Genomic DNA, 13,076 nt, shown 5'->3' on the forward strand with positions numbered 1-13,076 from the left:
TCCCTCCTCCCCACAGCCCACCCGCCATGTCCTCCCTCCCCACAGCCCACCCGCCATGTCCTTCATCCCCACAGCCCACCCGCCATGTCCCTCCCCCCCACAGCCCACCCGCCATGTCCCTCCCTCCCCACAGCCCACCCGCCATGTCCTTCATCCCCACAGCCCACCCGCCATGTCCCTCCTCCCCACAGCCCACCCGCCATGTCCCTCCTCCCCACAGCCCACCCGCCATGTCCCTCCTCCCCACAGCCCACCCGCCATGTCCCTCCTCCCCACAGCCCACCCGCCATGTCCCTCCCTCACCACAGCCCACCCACCATGTCCTCCCTCCCCACAGCCCACCCGCCATGTCCTTCATCCCCACAGCCCACCCGCCATGTCCCTCCTCCCCACAGCCCACCCGCCATGTCCCTCCTCCCCACAGCCCACCCGCCATGTCCCTCCTCCCCACAGCCCACCCGCCATGTCCCTCCTCCCCACAGCCCACCCGCCATGTCCCTCCCTCCCCACAGCCCACCCACCATGTCCCCCCTCCCCACAGCCCACCCGCCATGTCCTCCCTCACCACAGCCCACCCGCCATGTCCTCCCTCCCCACAGCCCACCCGCCATGTCCTTCATCCCCACAGCCCACCCGCCATGTCCCTCCCCCCCACAGCCCACCCGCCATGTCCCTCCCTCCCCACAGCCCACCCGCCATGTCCTCCCTCCCCACAGCCCACCCGCCATGTCCTTCATCCCCACAGCCCACCCGCCATGACCCTCCTCCCCACAGCCCACCCGCCATGTCCTCCCTCCCCACAGCCCACCCGCCATGTCCTTCATCCCCACAGCCCACCCGCCATGTCCCTCCTCCCCACAGCCCACCCGCCATGTCCTCCCTCCCCACAGCCCACCCGCCATGTCCTTCATCCCCACAGCCCACCCGCCATGTCCCTCCCCCCCACAGCCCACCCGCCATGTCCCTCCTCCCCACAGCCCACCCGCCATGTCCTCCCTCACCACAGCCCACCCGCCATGTCCTCCCTCCCCACAGCCCACCCGCCATGTCCTTCATCCCCACAGCCCACCCGCCATGTCCCTCCTCCCCACAGTCCACCCGCCATGTCCTCCCTCACCACAGCCCACCCGCCATGTCCCTCCCTCCCCACAGCCCACCCGCCATGTCCCTCCCCCCCACAGCCCACCCGCCATGTCCCCCCTCCCCACAGCCCACCCGCCATGTCCCTCCTCCCCACAGCCCACCCGCCATGTCCCTCCCTCCCCACAGCCCACCCGCCATGTCCTTCATCCCCACAGCCCACCCGCCATGTCCTTCATCCCCACAGCCCACCCGCCATGTCCCTCCTCTCCACAGCCCACCCGCCATGTCCCTCCTCCCCACAGCCCACCTGCCATGTCCCTCCTCCCCACAGCCCACCCGCCATGACCGTCACTCCCCACAGCCCACCCGCCATGTCCTTCATCCCCACAGCCCACCCGCCATGTCCCTCCTCCCCACAGCCCACCCACCAGCTGTGTCCTTCCCTCCTAGACGGCCTGCCTGCTGCGTCCCTCCCACCCCGACGTAGCCCTTGAGCTGCACATGCTCTGTGCTGTCCTCCATCTGCCTGCGTGCCTCCTCGTGCCCCTTTCCTACCCTGCCCTGGTTCAGGGAGTGTCCAGGGCCCATCCTCATCCTCAGGGCCTTCCCTGGCCCCTGCCGCTCTGTGCCCTGACGTGACCTGAAGCTGCAGAGTGTGCACCTCCCGCCTCCGTCATCGCTGCCCCCCTTCTAGGAGGTGCCCGCCTGCCTGATTGCCAGGGTCCCAGGGTGCGCGGTGCTGCTGTGGAGCCTGGGACGTTCACTGTCCTGGATCAGTTCTGGGGTTGGAGCCACACCTGGTTCTGGGCATTGACTGTCTCAGGTCAATTCTGGGGTCGGAGCCACAGCTGGGCTGGGACAGTCACTGCCCCGGGTGGATTCTGGGGTCGGAGCCACAGCTGGGCTGGGACAGTCATTGTTCTGGGTCAGTTTTGGGGTCGGAGCCACAGCCGGTGAATACACAGAACGTGCCGCCACCCAGCCCAGTGTGGTGTGCCCCTGGGTGCCGTCCCCACAGCCAGCCTGCGTCTCACCTCATCTCACCCTCTAGATGCTGTGGGCCCTGAGGGAGAGGATCACGGAGGCACTGAGTCGGGACGGCTACGTTTACAAGTACGACATCTCCCTGCCTGTGGAGCGGCTCTACGACATCGTGACTGACCTGCGTGCCCGCCTCGGCCCGCACGCCAAGCACGTGGTGGGCTACGGCCACCTGGGTGAGTGGCGCCCCGGGGCCATGGTCCTGCGTGTGCTGGGTGGTGGGCTCCACGGTCACGGTCGCCTGTGAGGCTGTGAGGCAGGGCGGGTTGACCTTGGTCTCTGGCTCGGCACATCTCCCGCAGACGCCGGCAGACCACCATGTCTAACGGGGAGGGGAGAATCCTAGTCGTTGTCATTACTTGTTTGGGATATTTTGGAAAGGACTCTGCCGTTGTGCACTTCTGATGGCAGAACACATGGCTCAGCTTGCCACACGTTCCGGGGCCTTCGCTGGGTTGCACAGTCGGAGGGCATTAATTAGCCTTAACCCTGGAGTTCAGGACGCGGGTGTCAGGGGCTCCTCTCACAGGGCCCGGCCCCGAGGTCTCTTCAGCGCTTGGCACACACACCTTCAGTTGGAAGGATTTCAAAACCAGTTTCAGATCATCTTTTTTTTCAGAAAAATCACGCTTTAACATGCAAGCTATTAATTCATAGGAAGAAAATGTTTCATTATTATTATTATTTTTTTGAGACGGAGTTTCACTCTTGTTGCCCAGGCTGGAGAGCAGTGGTGCAATCTTGGCTCACTGCAACCTCCACCTAATGGGTTCAAGTGATTCTCCTGCTTCAGCCTCCCAAGTAACTGTGATTATAGTCACCTGCCACCAGACCTGGCTAATTTTTCTATTTTTAGTAGAGACGACGGGGTTTCGCCATGTTGGCCAGGCTGGTCTTGAACTCCTGACCTCCGGTGATATGCCCGCCTCGGCCTCCCAGAGTGCTGGGATTGCAGGAGTGAGCCACTGTGCCTGGCCATTTTCTTATCAGTTCTTTGGAGCCTTGGAGCAAGGTGTCTAAAAGGCCAGCTTATAGGGCAGGGGTGGGAGCAGGACTGGGGGCGTGGCGTGTGGCTTTGGGGCCTGATAGGTGCTCACTCCGGCTTCTTCTCTGCCTGGTGGCACTGAGGTCACTGACCTGAAGCCCCCGTCCACCTGCCAATAAATGGGATTCAGGTGCCACCTGAAGGAGGGCCTGGGGTTTTGTTTGTGATGATGATGTGTTATTTACAAAGGGCTGTGCTGTCCCAGGCATCATTCTAAGCACTTGATGTGGAGAAACTTCTCTGCACAACAGCTTTTAGGAGTGGTGTTGCTGCTTCTCTTTCACACACAGGTAAACAGGTTCACAGAATTTGAGTAACTTGCCCAAAGTTGCCCAGCCTGGGGATGGGTCCATCCGGCAGATTGAAGTTGGATGGATGGTAATCTTCTGTGTTAGGAAGGCAGGACTCCTGAGTGGGTAATGGGGTGAGGGCACGATGGGTGTGTCATCACCCAGAGAAGAGGGGTGTGGGAGCCCCAAGAATACAGAATGTGACCTCGAGCCAGGAGGCCTCCCCTTCTCCGGGTAACTTCAGCCTCTCTTGGCCACAGATAAAACAGACCATCTTGGTCAGAAATGGAGTGAGCCCTCTGTTACTTTGCAAAAGCAAGAATTTGCTAGGTGTGGCGGCTCATGCCTGTAATCCCAGCACTGTGGGAGGCTGGGGTGGTGGATCACCTGAGGTCAGGAGTTCGAGACCAGCCTGGCCAACATAATGAAATGCCGCCTCCACTAAACATACAGAAAAGTAGCAGGGCGTGGTGGCATGCACCTGTAATCCCAGTTACTTGGGAGGCTGAGGCAGGAGAATCGCTTGAACCCATTAGGTGGAGGTTGCAGTGAGCCAAGATTGCACCACTGCACTCCATCCTGGGAGACAAGATGAAACTTCATCTCAAAAAAAAAAAAAAGAAAGAAAGAAACAAAAAACACGAATGGCTGTTGAATTTTTCAAATGCTCTTCCTGCACCTGCCATGGTCACCAGACTCACCCGATTTCAGAGCAACCGTTCGGTGTAAGTCATGGGCGATCGGTGTGGTGAGTTACGCCGACTGGTCGCTCTGAAGTCAGTGAGTCTGTGTTTCTGGGGTAGGCCAAGGCGGCCATGATCCTGGTTGTATTTTGCTAGATTGAGTTTGTTTGTGCTTGCTGTGGGATTTTGACAGGGGTCTTAGTGGGTGATTCTGTTCTGCACTGTTCCTTTCTTCTGTCTGTGCTGGATTTTGGTATCAACATCATAACGTGAATATTTTGCAGAACTTGCCAGTGGAGCTGTTGGGCCTGGAAGTTTTTCAGAGTATTTTAAAATTATAGCTCCATTTCTTTAATAGCCGTGGGACTTTTGAGCTTTCCTTTCTTCTAGATTGGTTTTGCTGAATTGTTTTTCCACATTAGCATAAAGTTGTTCTCATATTCCTTTGTTTTCTCTGCATGTAGCATTTGCGGGATGCCCCCACACCCTTTTGTTGTGTGGGAACAGGGTCTCGCTGTCACCCAGGCTGGAGTGCGGTGGCATAATCGTGGCAGGCCTGCCACCTCAGACACACCACCAGGCCTGGCTAACAAAAACATTTTTTTTTGTAGGCCCAGTGTGGTGGCTCACACTTGTAATCCCAGTGTTTTTAGGAAGCCGAGGCGGGAAGATTGCTGGAGTCCAGGAGTTTAAGACCAGCCTGGGCAACACAGTGAGATCTGATCTATACCACATATATATTTGTAGCGCCAGAGTCAGGTAGAGCCAGCTGTGTGGCCGGGCTGGTCTTGAACCCCAGGCCTCACGCAGAGCTTGCTCCTTGGCCTCTCAAAGCTGCCGGTGACAGGTGTGAGACGCTCTGCCTGGGCATTGCCTGCTGCTTGCATTACCACTTCCTCCTTGACCCGTGGGTTATGCAGGAGTGTGTTTCTTTTATCTTTTTTTTGTGTGTGTGTGTGATCCACCTGCCTCAGCCTCCCAAAGTGCTAGGATTACAGGTGTGGGCCACCACACCAGGCCCTAGGAACGCTTTTCATGTCACAGCTAGAGAGGGAGAAGGGGAAGGTATTGGCATCAAGTGAACAAAGAGCAGAGTATAGTAGACTTCCCGTGATGCACAGGTCAGCCCCTACAACAAGGAATTACCCAGCCCATCACGTCAGCAGTGCCGCCATTGAGAAACCTTGGTCTAGATGCATGGCCTGGGAGGGATGCAACAGCCTACTTTGTCCTTCTCTTTTCTTTTTTTCTTACTGATCTACCATGGTTCTAAGAAGAAATACCTGTGTATCACCATAGTTGATATTTGCAAAGAACTCTTGCAACGTATGTGAACTACTGCAGATGTCTGTGAATCCTGGGTTGCAAACATGGAACCCTGGGTGCTCGTTTCACACGGGTGACGACCAACAGCGTTCAGTGACAGTCAGGACTGAGACTGGCTGTGAGCTCGGTGTGGCCATTCAGGCTGACACTGGCTGGATTCAAATCTTATTCTTTTTTTTTTTGAGGTCAGAGTTCATGCTACCTATATAATCCAAAAGGTAGGGAATGGAATTGAAAATGGTTCTGGGTGATTTATTTACTTACTTCTTATTATTATTTTTAATGAGAAAAAGAAAGAGAAAGAAAAAGGGGGAGAGAGAACAGGATTCTTGCTCTATTGCCCGGGCTGGAATCAATCTAAAAATAGGTATTAAGAACCTCTTTTACGCCAATAATTGTGCTTAACAGCGGAGACAGGAAGGAATAAGGGAAGAAAATAACAAACAGCCGACCAATATTTCATTAAGTCTGTGAAATGCTATGCAGATGCTGAAGAGTGATTTACTTCCAATTATGTGGTCACTTTCAAAATAGGTGTAATATGATACCGAGAAAAATGTATGTTCTGTGGACCTGGGGTGGAGAATTCTATAAATATTCACTGAGTTTACTTGTTCCAGGTCTAAGTTCAAATCATAGATGTCCCTGTTAATTTTCTATGTCGTTGATCCGTCGAATATTAACAATGTGGTGTCACAGCCTCCCGCTATTATTGTGCGGGAGTCCAGGTCTCTTTATAAGGCATTAAGAACTTGTCTCATGTATCTGGGTGCTCCTGTATCAGGTGCATGTATATTTATAATCATTAACTCCTGTTGTTGCATTGATCCTTTTACCATTACGTAATGTCCTTCTTTGTTTCTTTTAGTCTTTGTTATTGTTAAAGTCTATTTTGTGAGAGATGAAAGTTACAACTCCTGTTTTTTTTTTTTCTCTCCATGTAATTGGTGAATCTTCCTCCATCCCTTTGAGTCTTTGTATGTCGTTTGTTGTGAAATATATCTGGATACAGTGTACCGATGGGTTTTGACTTTTTATTCAGTTTACCTGTGTCTTTAATTGCGGCATTTAATCCATTTAAATTTAGAATTAATATTAATATTTGTGAGTTCAATATTGTCATTTGATGCTAGCTGGCTATTGTGCCCTTTAGTTGATGTAGATTCTTCATTATAGAGATACTCTTTATGTTTTGGTAAGTTTGGGGGATGACTGATACTGGTTGTTCCTTTCTGTGTGTAATGCTGCTTTCAGAAGCTCTTGTAAAGCAGGCCTGGTGGTGATGAAATCTCTGAGTGCTTGCTTGTTCGCGAAAAATTTTCTTTTTCCTTCATTTATGAAGCTTAGTTTGACTGGATATGAGATTCTGGGTTGAAAATTCTTTTCTTTGAGGATATTGAATATTGACCTCCACTCTCTTCTAGTTTGTAGGGTTTCTGCTGAGAGGTCTGCTGTGAGTCTGATAGGCTTCCCTTTATGGGTAACGTGACCTTTCTCTCTAGCTGCCCTTAGAATTTTCTCCTTTATTTCATCCCTAGTGAATCTAGTGATTATGTGTCTTGGGGTTGCTCTACTTGAGGAATATCTTTGTGGTGTTCTCTGTATTACCTGGAGTTGAGTGTTGTCCTGCCTTGCTAGGTTAGGAAAGTTTTCCTGGATAATATCCTGAAGAATATTTTCCAGCTTGGATTCATTCTCTTCATGACATTCAGGTACACCTATCAAACGTAGATTAGGTCTTTTCACATAGTCCCATATTTCTTGGAGACTTTGCTCATTCCTTTTTACTCTTTCTTCTCTCATCTTGTCTTCTTGTTTCATTTCATTAAGTTGGTCTTCGACCTCTGATATCCTTTCTTCTGCTTAATCAATTCGACTGTTAAAACCTGTGCATACTTCTCAGAGTTCTCATATTGTATTCTTCAGCTCCATTAATTCACTTACATTCCTCTCTAAATTGTCTATTCTGGTTAGCATTTCATCAAACCTTTTTTCAAAGTTCTTAGTTTCTTTACATTGGGCTAGGACATGTTCTTTTAACTCACAGAAGTTCCTTATTATCCACTTTCTGAAGCCTAATTCTGTTAATGGAACGCACTCGTTCTCCATCAGGCCTTGTTCTGTTGTTGATGAGGAACTGTGATCCCCTGTAGAAGGAGAGGCATTCTGATCTTGGGTATTCTCAGCCTTTTTACGCTGGTTTCTTCCCATCATTGTGAGTTCATCCACCTGTCGTCTTTGTAATTGCCTACTTTCAAATTAGGTCTCTGAGTGGACGTCCAGCTTGTTGATTCCCAGCCCCGAAATCTGAGCAACCCACTGCGCCAGCCAAAACAGCGGCATTAAGACTCGTGGTGCTTTTCTGCCCGGGAATCTCCGGTCTGGCTTCCCTCTTGAGTCCCTTCTTCAATCAGGTAAATGGGCGACTCTGCCTTCCCGGAGCTCCAAATGTGGATCAAAAGGGGACCCAGTCCCGTTTACTCTGCACCAAGAACCACCGCGCCAGGGCACCGGCAAAACGGCCATGCTGGCCACAAGAGTCGCCCTGGCAACCCGTGGGGCTCCTCCCCTGGGAATCTTCTGGTCCATGGGTAACAAAAATTCGTCGGAGAGTGTGGCGTCCTCTCGTTCTGTGCGCTTTCTCTGGGAGCTACAATCCCGAGCTGCTAGTGATCAGCCATCTTGCATCTCTCTCCCCTATTTCATAATTTCCAAACGTGGTGGTTTTCTAGCTATTTTAAAAATGATTGACTTTGTGTTTATTGCATTATACCCAGGAAACTTGGTCCTCATCATATCAGGTTATTGAAACTCAGTCAGTGGGCAGCTTGTGGTCAGCTCTCATAACTGTAGAGTGCTTGAAAAAAATGTGCTCTCCGCGGTTGGTGGAATCAGCGTTTGTACAGATCCATCAGATAAAATGTATACATTGTGTGTTCACTCTACATCCTGCTGAACTGCCAGTCCCCGAGAGAGGCGCTAGAAATCCCCGGACATCAGACTGATGTGTTCCTCCTGCAGCTTTGGAGGTTCTCAGGGGCGGGGATGTGAGGTTTGGCGCTTGGTTCTGGTGAGTGGAATCTCTGACCTTGGTGGACTCACTCTGTCTCCCGTGTTGCCCGTCGCCTTGGCGTCTGCTTCGTGTATCACGCGGAGATGCTAGCTTTCTTTTGTTTAGCGTTTGTCAGATGTGCTGTTTCTCAGCCTTTCTGTTCTAAATGATTCAGGTGCGTTTCTCGTGGACGCCCCCAGACGGTTTTCCGTGCCGCTCGTCCGCCGCCTCTGATGAGAGCGTGTGGTTGGTGTGCGTGAGCTGTGGCCGGGTTTCGGTTTCTCCTTCGTCTCTCACTTCTTGTCTGTTTTTCCCTCTGGGTTTTGCTCTTCTTCTGGTTTACGTTGTCACTTAGCTTTTTGCCGTTTACTGTTGGTGGTCATCCTAGCACCATGGTGGGCACGTCTAGCCCTCTGGGTTTGAGGTTAATCAGAGTCATTCCCCAAAAGTGTGTGACAGTGAATTCTCTGTGTCTGCTGGGTTAGGTCTGGTGACCTCTTGTTTGCTCAAACTCCAGTCTGGAAGTTCCTGTGGAAGTATTTTGTATGTGTGATTAACATTTAAATCAGTAGATGTGGCGTACAGAAGCTCTCCTGCCACAGGGTGGGTGGGCCTTACCCAATCAGTCGAAGGCCTTTGCCATGGCGTGGGTGGGCCTTACCCAGTCATTTGAAGGCCTCAAGAGCAAAAATCTAAGGTCTCTCAAGGAAGAGGGGATTCTGACCCAGATGCAGACCTGAGCTGCAGCCCCGCCTCCTGCTGGGATCTCCAGCCTGCTGACCTGCACTTCAGATTGTGGACTTAGCTCCCCCAGTCACGAGTCAGTTCATTAAGATCAGTGTCTGTCGTCTCCCTGGGTCTCAGCGTGTCTCCGTTTTTCTCTCCGTGCATCTTTCTCTGAGCGTGTCTAGTCTCGCTCTCACTCGCGCTCTCTGCACACTCGCCCTGCTGCTTCTGCCTCTGGGAGCCCTGATGTGCGGCACGAGGGCTTCATGGCCCGTCACGTTCACTGTCGTTTTCCCTGCCGGCTTGTGATCAGCTCCTGTATTCACGGGCTCCACATCTGCAGATTCAATAACAGTGCAGCAATAAAAAACAGTACAAATAAAAGACATTGCAGTGTAACAGCGGCTGACACAGTATTTCCATTGCGCCAGTGGTGTAAGCGATCTAGAGGTGATTTAAAGTCTACGGGCGGAGCCGGGCATGGTGGCTGACGTGAGCCTGTGATCCCAGCAGTTTGGGAGCCTCGGGTGGATCATCAGACGCCAGGAGTTCAAGACCAGCCTGGTCAACATGGTAAAACCCCTTCTGTACTAAAAATGCAAAAAGTAGCCAGGTGTGGTGGTAGGTGCCTGTAATCCCAGCTACTCGGGAGGCTGTGGCAGGAGAATCAGTTGAACCCAGGAGATGGAGGTTGCAGTGAGCCAAGATTGTACCACTTCAGCCTGGGCAAAGGAGTGAAACTCTATCTCAAAAAAAAACAAAAAAAAAAAACAAAAAAGCATACAGGAGGACGTATGTGGTTTATATGCAAATCCCACACCATTTTCTGTCAGGGACTTGAGCATCTGAGGAATTTGATATCCAGGCCCCTGGGGACACCGAGGGGCACCTGCGTGCCGTGTGGCCGTAGTCTGGTTCTGCCGCATTCAGCCACGCGTCACCCTGTCACCATCCTGATTCTGTGTGGCAGTGTGCCCACAGCCTCCGCCCGAATCTCAGCCTCCACAGTGTTTTCCTTGGCACGGAAAACAGGTGACAGTACGGTTCAGATTTCGTCTGGAAACGTGCTGATGTCGTTGATAAAAATGTCTTTTCCCCGATGGATTTCAGTGGTTCTGGGTTGACAGTCACGTCCCAGCGGCGGAGGGGAGCCTCCTCCTGCCCCTTCGTTCTGCCGCTTCTGATCTGCTGGTGCAGAGACAGCCTTGGGCAGGGCCGGTCCCTTGGGGTGGAATGCAGGGGATCCGCTTTTTCTTGCCGCTTTCGGCTCCTTCCGCTGTCTTTGGGGCTCTGCAGTTTCACTCTGGTCTGGCCGGGTGAGTGTTTGCTTACCTGCCTGGCACTTGCTGGGCTTCAGGGTCTTGCTGGCTCCAGAAGTTCCGCAGCCACCAGAGTCTCTTCAAACAGTGCTTGCCTCCCTCTCGTCTCTTCCTGGAACTCAGTCCAAGCCCCACCTCGGCTTTCGGATGCTGCTGGCATTGTCTCCGGCTTGGCGGTCTCTGCCGCTGTGACCCGCCGTCGGACCTGTCCGTTAAGCGCCACGGGCCAGCGTGATGCGTTTCATCTCCAGAAGATTGGCATGGATGTTTAAAAAGTGCTGGGTCAGATTTTGTGGTTTTGTACTTTTGACAGCTTGGTGTTCTGTGTCTGGAAATGACAGTGTTGGAGGTGTTTCTGGGTCTGATTCTGACCTTGCCCGCGGTGGTTTGTCGTCTTGTGTGTGTGATTTTTGGCGTGAGCTTATATTCGTTAGATGTTTATCTGTAGGAATTATTTGAGGCCTGCAGGGGAGGTGGTTTGCTTTTGCAGTGGGTGGGGAGGGCGAGGGCCCGGGGCCCCACCTGGAAGTGCTTTAATCTGCACGTTCTCAGCTCGGTGCCTTTGGGACCCGAGGCAGCCTGAGTTCCGGCTGCAGATCCGGGTGCAGGCTGCCGTTGCTCAGTGATGGGGATGCGTCCTGAGCAGTGTGTCGTTAGCTGGTTTCGTTTTGTGTGAGCACCACAGAGGGCACTCATGCCCAGACGGCACAGCCGTACACACCAAGGCGGTGTGGCACAGCCATCGCCTGAGGTGACAAACCACAGCTGTCATCCGCTTCACGCCGGAAGCCGGTGTGACACGATGCTGCGTGTGTGCCTCAACACAAAAGGTGGTCCTAGGAAAGGCACCTTAGAAATGTGCTATAAAAAGTGCCACATCTGTGTAGGGTGCTCACCACAGTGGGTCTGCTCAGGCCAGTCAGTGAGTGAGTGGTGGGTGAGTGGTGGGTGAGTGGTGAGTGGTGAGTGGTGAGTGGTGGGTGAGTGGTGAGTGGTGAGCGGTGAGTGGTGGGTGGGTGATGGGTGGTGGGTGAGCGGTGAGCGGTGGGTGAGCGGTGGGTGAGCTGTGGGTGAGTGGTGAGTGGTGAGCGGTGGGTGAGTGGTGAGTGAGTGGTGAGCGGTGGGTGAGTGGTGAGTGGTGAGCGGTGGGTGGTGGGTGGGTGGTGAGTGGTGGGTGAGTGGGGAGTGGGGAGTGGTGAGTGGTGAGCGGTGAGTGGTGGGTGGGTGGTGAGTGGTGGGTGAGTGGGGAGTGGGGAGTGGTGAGTGGTGGGTGAGCGGTGAGTGGTGGGTGAGTGGTGAGTGGTGAGTGGTGGGTGGTGGGTGAGCGGTGAGTGGTGGGTGAGTGGTGAATGGTGAATGGTGAGTGGTGGGTGAGCGGTGAGTGGTGAGTGGTGAGTGGTGGGTGAGCAGTGAGTGGTGAGTGGTGGGTGAGTGGTAAATGGTGAGTGGTGGGTGAGCGGTGAGCGGTGGGTGAGTGGTGAGTGGTGAGTGGTGGGTGAGTGGTGAGTGGTGAGCGGTGAGTGGTGGGTGGGTGATGGGTGGTGGGTGGTGGGTGAGCGGTGGGTGAGCGGTGAGTGGTGGGTGAGCGGTGGGTGAGCTGTGGGTGAGTGGTGAGTGGTGGGTGAGTGGTGAGTGGCGGGTGAGCGGTGGGTGAGTGGTGAGTGGTGGGTGAGTGGTGAGTGGTGAGTGGGTGGTGAGTGGTGGGTGAGTGGTGAGTGGTGGGTGAGTGGTGAGTGGTGAGTGGGTGGTGAGTGGTGGGTGAGTGGTGAATGGTGAGTGGTGGGTGAGCGGTGAGTGGTGGGTGAGTGGTGAGTGGTGGGTGAGTGGTGAGTGGTGGGTGAGTGGTGAGTGGTGAGCGGTGAGTGGTGGGTGGGTGATGGGTGGTGGGTGGTGGGTGAGCGGTGGGTGAGCGGTGAGTGGTGGGTGAGCGGTGGGTGAGCTGTGGGTGAGTGGTGAGTGAGCGGTGAGTGGTGGGTGAGCGGTGGGTGAGCTGTGGGTGAGTGGTGAGTGGGTGGTGAGTGGTGGGTGAGTGGTGAGTGGTGGGTGAGTGGTGAGTGGTGAGTGGGTGGTGAGTGGTGGGTAAGTGGTGAATGGTGAGTGGTGGGTGAGCGGTGAGTGGTGGGTGAGTGGTGAGTGGTGAGTGGTGGGTGAGTGGTGAGTGGTGGGTGAGTGGTGAGTGGTGAGCAGTGAGTGGTGGGTGGGTGATGGGTGGTGGGTGGTGGGTGAGCGGTGGGTGAGCGGTGAGTGGTGGGTGAGCGGTGGGTGAGCGGTGGGTGAGCGGTGGGTGAGCGGTGAGTGGTGGGTGAGCGGTGGGTGAGCTGTGGGTGAGTGGTGAGTGGCGGGTGAGCGGTGGGTGAGTGGTGAGTGGTGGGTGAGTGGTGAGTGGTGAGTGGTGGGTGAGCGGTGAGTGGTGGGTGAGCGGTGAGTGGTGGGTGGTGGGTGAGTGCTGGGCAAGAGTGAAGGGCCTACGCACTCCTCTAGACCTTATCGCACACGCAACTACACAAAACC

General features: G+C 54.1%; 1 protein-coding gene across 2 annotated transcripts in view; it reads left to right on the forward strand.

The window, feature by feature from the left end:
- D2HGDH (D-2-hydroxyglutarate dehydrogenase) overlaps positions 1 to 13,076 on the forward strand; it is a 38,110-nt gene that overhangs the window by 22,137 nt on the left and 2,897 nt on the right. For both annotated transcript variants that reach the window (XM_012435430.3, XM_012435431.3), the window contains one exon: positions 2,135 to 2,300. In XM_012435430.3, coding sequence (XP_012290853.2) covers positions 2,135 to 2,300 — 166 coding nt within the window. The remainder of the gene's footprint in view (positions 1 to 2,134; positions 2,301 to 13,076) is intronic.

This window comes from Aotus nancymaae, unplaced genomic scaffold (assembly GCF_030222135.1).
Source record: "Aotus nancymaae isolate 86718 unplaced genomic scaffold, 86718_ANA_hifiasm-v0.15.2.pri h1tg000031l, whole genome shotgun sequence".
Classification (NCBI taxonomy): domain Eukaryota; kingdom Metazoa; phylum Chordata; class Mammalia; order Primates; family Aotidae; genus Aotus; species Aotus nancymaae.